Here is a 7450-nt window from a genome sequence, read left to right on the forward strand (position 1 = left end):
TTTTTTTGCCAAATATCTTCAATTATTCAGTTTCACTTATTAGTTGTACTTATTGAGCAAGTTCGAAAGACCCTTAAAGGTAGTTAATAACTTTAAACTTCTTTTCCCGAGACATTTGCGACTTGCGAATGAAATACAATTATGTGTCACACTCGAGTGGTTTGCTTGAAATTAAGTGTCTTCCTTTAACTACTTCTAATTCGTTGGTCATACCATCCATCCATCCAACCAAACCAAAAAAAGTCCCATCGTGCTACCTATAGACCAACAACTCTATGGGAACTTGTCTACCTCTGCAGAGGCACACTGTTGGTATAGGTAACATCATGCCTTTCTTAAAGCCGCTCACTTACCTCATACCTCGTAGTTGCAAAAAGGAAAATATGTTAATGACTCTAAAGTCACAAACAATGTATTGTATACGTTAGTACTATGCTGACGTTTCTGGATTGAATGCTGTCTTGTATGTCAAACTGACAGGCAGCCAAAGTCCCTGTGTTGTTTTTGTTGTCTCAGGGGAGATTAGTTGATCTGCGGCTTAAGTATGGTCGCCTTTGATCCTTTTGTCGGCTGCGGTAGTGATGCGACGACAGCGTGCTTCTCACAATCGCACTGTATGTGTCAAGTGGCGGAAAATTCGATTCTTATCAGGAGGAGAAAAAAAACGAAAGATTTTTTCACAACTCTTTGCAGGTGTTGAAATAAGTTTTTCTTTTAAGCTTTTTATTTCTCTTTTTCAGTTGAGTACAGTAATTTTTATCAATGAAATAACCTAGGCTGCAGGGCCTGTTGGACCTATAGGCCCCATGGGTCCCACAGGCCCTATTGGACCAGGTGGCCCAATATCTCCTCTCTGTCCACGATTGCCACGGGCCCCAGGTGGACCAGGTTGGCCAGGTGGTCCGGTAAGGCCTCGTGAACCACGAGGTCCTGCAGGTCCAGCTGGACCGGGTAATCCTATCAATCCATCAAACCCACGTTCACCCTTTTCACCAGGAGGACCGTTCACACCTTGAACTCCAGCAGGCCCTGGTGGACCTTGCTGGCAGACACAATTATTTTGTCCACCCACAACCACAGGTGGTTGACCACGATTGCCAATACCAAAAGCTCGTTTTTGGGGAAATTTAGTTCCTTCTACCAGAAATAATACGGCAGCTAGGATTCCTTAAAGAAGACAAATAAAAATAAACATTGATAAAAAGTTAGGGACACTCACTTACCTGTTGCTAGAAGGAGTGTTGTAGCCTTCATGACTATTTTGACTTGAATAATAGTAACTTGTGTTGAGTATGGTATTTTATAAAGATGATTTAAGCCAGTTCAAAATTTTAAAATTAGGTTAATAGTTTCAGCAAATTCTAAGAAATAGCAACAGATTGTTTACAATGATCAAGACATTCAATTTGAGTAAACATTCTTTGGAGATATTTAGATAAAAATAAACCTGTGGTGATCATAATCATAAGGTGAGGTCAATAGCTCACAACACTGAGTGGCTATAAAATATTTCTGATGATTGTTTTATCATAACACGAGCAAAATTTTAGATCAGCACAACAACAATACATAAATGAAATATCATCGATCTTGATGAACTAGTATTTCTATTTTATAGTCAAAACGTGGGTCTATTGTATCTACATCCCTGCCTAAATAAGACCTATGGTTTGATGATTAAAAAGAATTGCTAGGTTATCAACAATATCAATAGGGTGAAGATCATACAAAATCAAATCAAATCAAATGGGGTGGCGCAACAGTCCCTTGTGAACCAGGGCCTAGTGACTTACAACTCTCAACCATTCCTGTGTGCGAGTAGAAGATCATACAATTAAAAATAAATTAGGGAGTTGATATCTTAAAGCAGTTAACTTACACAAGGCGCAATGTTTTGACTTTTTTTTGGCATACACAATTCCAATAATTAAAGTTAGGAGAGTAAGATATTTAATTTGTGTAAGTTCTATTATTTGAAACCGTTTTTTTTCACAAAAACAAAATTATCTTTTAATAGTAAAAAGGTCCAAAAAGGTGCAAAGTATTAAAGTCTGGACTTATTTGGCACTTCCGAATATACAAAGCCAACCCCATAGAAGAATAAGTTTAAACAAGCTACAAAGACCTGTAATAGACATAATCGATGCATTCAATTTTTGCATGACTAGAAACTACGGCAATACTACAATGTCCCAAGAGTAGTCAAAATTTCTGGTAGTGCAGAGCTCACACGTCAACACTAGAGGCACTATCTTTCAAAATACTGTCTAATTACTAGCTTATGCTGATGACATTGACATAATCGGAAGAACTTAGGGGGATGTCAATGGGGCTTTTGTGAGTATTGTGGCAGAGGCGGCAAAAATGGGTTTAACGGTTAATGAGGGCAAAACAAAGTATTTGCTGTCGTCAAGAAAGGACATACAATACCGACGTTTGGTCAAAACGTCACCATCGACAGACGTAACTTTGAGGTAGTCAGTCCTTGACTCGTCTACCTAGGCTCCGCTGTAAACGCAGAAAACAACACCAGCGCTGACATCAAACGCAGAATAACTCTTGCAAACCGCTGTTTCTTTGGACTAAGAAAGCAATTGAGTGGTAAAGTCCTCTCTCGAGGGACCAAAGTGTTGCTATAAGACCCTCATCATCTCCGTCCTGCAATACGGTGCAGAAGCATGGACTATGACAAAAGCGGATGAAAGCGGTTCGAGAGAAAAGTTCTTCGTGTGATCGACTGTCCCGTATGCATCGAAGGGGAGTGGAGGAGAAGATGGAACGACGAGCTGTATGGGCTGTACAGCGATGTAGACTTAGCCAGAAGGGTAAAAGTCCAACGACTAAGATGGCTGGGTCACGTAGAGTGCATGGAAACCAATGCTCCGGCCCGGAAAGTCTTTGAATCCATTCCCATAGGACAGCCCAGTAGAGGAAGATCGCGGATCAGGTGGTGAGCACAAGTGGAAGGTGACCTCACCCAACTTGGAAAGCGAAATTGGAGACATCTAGCTAGGGACCGAGCTAGATGGAGAAGTTTGTTGGGTGAGGCCCTAGTTCACACAGGACTGTAGCGCCACCTTAAGTAAGTAAGTAAGTAAGATTATTGCACTTAACATTTCAAAGCCATTGTATAGAGTTTGGCAGCAAGATCCCTAATGGAAAATGCGTGCATTTGGAATTGATGAATAACTTCTTTTTTGGGTTGGAAATTACCTTTGAGACTATTCAAGAAGTATTGGATACATTCAAATCTGTTTTTTCTCCGACACTCTTCCTTATTTTATAAATGATCTTTTGTCTTAAACTTTTAACCCTCTTAATTGTTTCGCTCATGAAAGTACCCTCAATATTTCATATTCGGTTTAAGATTACCGTCTTTGTCCTTCGAATATGTAATATCAACTGCAGCTGAACACCATCCCGCTACAGAAACCGAAACTACGCCTCGGATAATAAATGATTACTCGTTGACGACTTTTAGCTATTGTTTCAAAACAAAGATTGGTTTCTGGAAAGTGAGGACGCTCCTGAACGCAGGAACTGAAGGTCCGCACAATGTCAGATTCCTCCAATTAGAGAGAGAATTTATGCGGTACAGGATAGATATCTTAGGGTTAAGTGAAGTGAGATGGTTGGGATCGGGCAAATACAAGTCACCGACACGTAACACTGTACTGCTCTACTCTAGTCATGACCCAGGAAACGCTCGAGAAGCTGCTAAGTTACTCCTTACAAAAACGGCAACCAGAAGCCTTTCAAGAAAGCCCCTTGGTGAAAGGCTTAACAAAGCTAGGTTTCAGATTAGAGCACGACCCCTCACCATTATACAGTGTTACGCACCCTCGCGACGGAGCTTGCATCTGATGAAGGAAAATAATGAGTTTAGAGTCTACTAGGATCCGCCTACAACAACATTCCCAGCGGAGGTATAATTTTAGTTATGGGAGACCTCAATGCTAAGGTTGGCAGTAACAACAACGGGCTAAGGCATGTGATGGGTGCTCACGGAGTCGGCAATAGCAATGATAATGGTGAGAGGGTTATTGACTTCTGCAACGCTAATAGCCTTATGATTGGTGGCACTATGTTTGAGCACAAACTATGTCATAAAATTAGCTGGGTGTCAACGGGCAGGCAAGCGTCTGCCAACCAAATTGACCACTTCGCGATTAGTCGACGCTTTAGAAGCAGTCTCTTGGATTTACGAAACAGAAGAGGCGTTGCCGATATGGGACTTGCCCATGACCACTAAAGGATTTCACAACAATTCAACAATTTATGGATCACTTGTCACCCGAAATGAGAATAATAAGCAGCACAGTACATGACGACATCGAACACCATTGAAATGCTGTGAAAAATGTTATCATTTCAGGTGCCGAAAAAATAGTTGATCGGAAAGAAGAAACCAACAACACTTGGCTTTCAAAAGAATCTTGGGCAAAGATCAACAAACGCAAACAGTTAAGGGCTCGAATAATTGCTGCATAAGTTCGGTGTTAGAAGGTGGAAAGAACACTTTTCATCATTTTTAAACTGAGTGTTTGCAAAACAACGTGAAGCCGATGTCATGAACAAACTAATCCCCGAATCCGCACCACGCCTCCTAGTAAAGATGAGATCGTTGCCGCAATTAAAGCACTTAAGAACAAAAAAGCGGCAAAGTCATCAAGCTCATAAAAGAAGCCTGGACCACCGAAAGCTTCCAAGATGAGTAGAAGAAGTGATTTATCGTCAAGCCCCCCAAAAAAGGAAATCTAAAAAAGTGGGAAAACTGGAGAGGAATTTGTGTTCTACCTGTCATTACCAAAATAGTACCAAAAGTCATACTGGAACGCATCAGAGAACACCTTAAGGTCACACTCGATGCCAATCAAGCAGGATTCCGAGCTGCATCCTCCTAGTGCGTTGAATATCGATCACCACTACACTTGCTGTTAATCGACTTCGAGAAGGAGGAGAGGCACCCCAGAATAATTAATTGCTATTATTAAAGCAACATATGATGGCTCCAAGTGTCACTTTCTACACGATGGTAGGTTGTCAGATGATTTTAAAATCCAAAGCGGATTCAGACAGGGCTGTATTCTGTCGCCGATATCGTTTTTGCTGGTAATAAGCGATGTACTGCACGCAGTTTTTTCTGGAAGTGGAGGGATTCAATGGACTTTGACATCCTATTTAAAGCATTTGGATTACGCAAACGATTTTTGCTTACTCTCATATAGGATCATGGATCTCCATCAAATTTTATTTCATCCTTCAAATCAAATTTCAATCTTCATTCCGAATTCAGAGCCTTTGTTCGAAATTTGTAAGTTCTTACGTACATACATGAAATTCTCCACCAAATACTTAATTAATTATTCTCTGGTTAAGTCAGCTTTAGGAAGAGTATTTTGGCATTCCAAAAGCTGTCGTATTACGATGTTTGGATTTAAAATGGAATATCTAAATCTCTAACGAAAAATTGTTCATGTTTGTACTTGTACATGCTTTTGACAGTAAACAAAAAAGATTCGGAAACAAATATGTTTAAAATATTTTATTTTCCAACTTCAATTTTAAACACAATTGTTTTCAAGATCTATCCAGCTGCAACTGCTGCAGCTCCCGCTGGACCAGTGGGTCCAATTGGTCCGATTGGGCCAAGTGGTCCTGGAGGACCCATACGTCCTGGAGAGCCTTCTGCTCCACGTCTCCCAACTGGACCAAGTGGTCCAATTGCCCCATCTGGTCCAGCAGGACCAACTGCCCCAGGTGGTCCCATTGGCCCCGGAGGTCCATCTCTACCTGGATTTCCAACATCACCTCGATCACCTGGAGCACCAATATTTCCAAGTTGTCCTACTGGGCCAGGTGGTCCTGGTGGGCAAATGCATTGCTGGCCACCTGATATAAAGACAGGATCTCCAAAGGCACGTTCCTCAATTCCCCTTGCACTTTCCTTAGTGAAGGTTGGTTGGGTTATAATCGCAAGACCTAAGAAATTTAATAATATTAAAATCTTAAAAAAACATTATTTAAATTTTTCGTCTGTCCTTACAACATAAGATAAACACCACCGTCAACATTGTTGTGAATACAAAACAAATATGAATGTTTAAGCTTTTTTCTTCAGCACTTTTATACCAATTTTCATGCAGAATACGAACTCATAGAAATTCATTGGACCCGTCGTCTATATGATCTAAATATTCGCACCATAAAAGCTATTTCGCTTTTTTTAAGAACATATTATAAGAACCTATAATAAAAACAAATTGAGTTGTGAACAATTTGTAGATGTGTATAGGCACGAGTGTAATGATACAAATCTCAATCTCAGATAAAATTGACCTTTTAAATTTTATTTCTTTCAATTTTAGCAACAACATAACTGGTGTAGTTTTAAGATATCCTAAGCAGGTCTAGGTGCATATCTATATCGTCGAATCTATGAAACTAATTTTTGGGATTTTTTTGGAAAAAAGTGTGTCAAGTTTATTGGTTTTCGTTATCATCGAGGAAGAAAGAATCACAAATGAAGATTTGGAGAAATTTATAATTTTTAGTTTACAAAAAAGAATTTTGTCACTCCTAAACTGCCATATTTTAAAATATGGGATAAACTAAAAACTTTTTTGTTAGCATTGAGTATATTCAATTTTTTGAGAATCTTATTTTTCTATATCTTATTTTATTTTAAAATTTGAAGTCGTTAATTTTCTAGTTAAAAACTGTTTTAGAATAATTTGTTATGTAGAAAAAAAATAAATTTTAATACTTAATAGGAAAGCGAGGGAAGGGTTGAAAGAAGGTTTCAATGCACATTGATTTCAAATTAATGAAAACTGCACGGACTGGGAAAGCCAGAGTGTGGCAAGGCAATTCCACATTCGCTTAGTACTGGTAAAGAATGAATCAATTTACTTGACAGAATGACCGAGGCTCGACGGGATACTGATAAGCATTGCTAGAAGAGCGAGTATTACGGTTAAACTGTTGAAGGGGAGGAAAGCAGCTTTCTAATTCTAATAATTCGGTAAAAAAGGGGAGACAACAAACTTCACGTAGATGTTCGAGCGACTTAAATAATCCTATGATGGTATTATCACCAATCAATCTTAATGCTCTTAGTTCAATACTGTCCAAGGGTCTTAAGTAAGTTGCAGGAGCACCAGCTCAGAGATGAGAGTTACACCCAAGCTTTTGACGTATATAAATCTTTTAGATAACAGCCATATGAAACGAGAAGAAAAACTTCTTGCATCGCCTTAAAAAACCCAAACTTCATCATGGCCGCTGTTCTGGACTAAACAACCTAAATCTAACTTGCCTTAAAAATCATTCATTCAAATTTATCAAAATTATCAATTATAATTTTTATTCATAATTACCAAACATTACAAATCATACACTATGAATTCTTCTTTAAATTTAACTCAAATCAAAACTGTAACTTATTTTT

General features: G+C 39.0%; 2 protein-coding genes across 2 annotated transcripts; both read right to left on the reverse strand.

The window, feature by feature from the left end:
* Positions 1-700: 700 nt before the first annotated feature.
* On the reverse strand, positions 701-1271 carry LOC129943264 (collagen alpha-1(I) chain-like). Its single transcript, XM_056052572.1, has 2 exons — positions 1224-1271; positions 701-1167 (listed from the first exon to the last, which is right to left on the reverse strand). The coding sequence occupies exons 1-2, from the start codon at positions 1252-1254 to the stop codon at positions 773-775; spliced, it is 426 nt and encodes a 141-aa protein (XP_055908547.1). The 5' UTR covers positions 1255-1271; the 3' UTR covers positions 701-772.
* Positions 1272-5530: 4259 nt separating this feature from the next.
* On the reverse strand, positions 5531-6137 carry LOC129943280 (cuticle collagen 2-like). Its single transcript, XM_056052600.1, has 2 exons — positions 6047-6137; positions 5531-5982 (listed from the first exon to the last, which is right to left on the reverse strand). The coding sequence occupies exons 1-2, from the start codon at positions 6072-6074 to the stop codon at positions 5588-5590; spliced, it is 423 nt and encodes a 140-aa protein (XP_055908575.1). The 5' UTR covers positions 6075-6137; the 3' UTR covers positions 5531-5587.
* Between the last annotated feature and the right edge of the window lie 1313 nt (positions 6138-7450).

Source organism: Eupeodes corollae, chromosome 1, assembly GCF_945859685.1.
Source record: "Eupeodes corollae chromosome 1, idEupCoro1.1, whole genome shotgun sequence".
Lineage (NCBI taxonomy): Eukaryota > Metazoa > Arthropoda > Insecta > Diptera > Syrphidae > Eupeodes > Eupeodes corollae.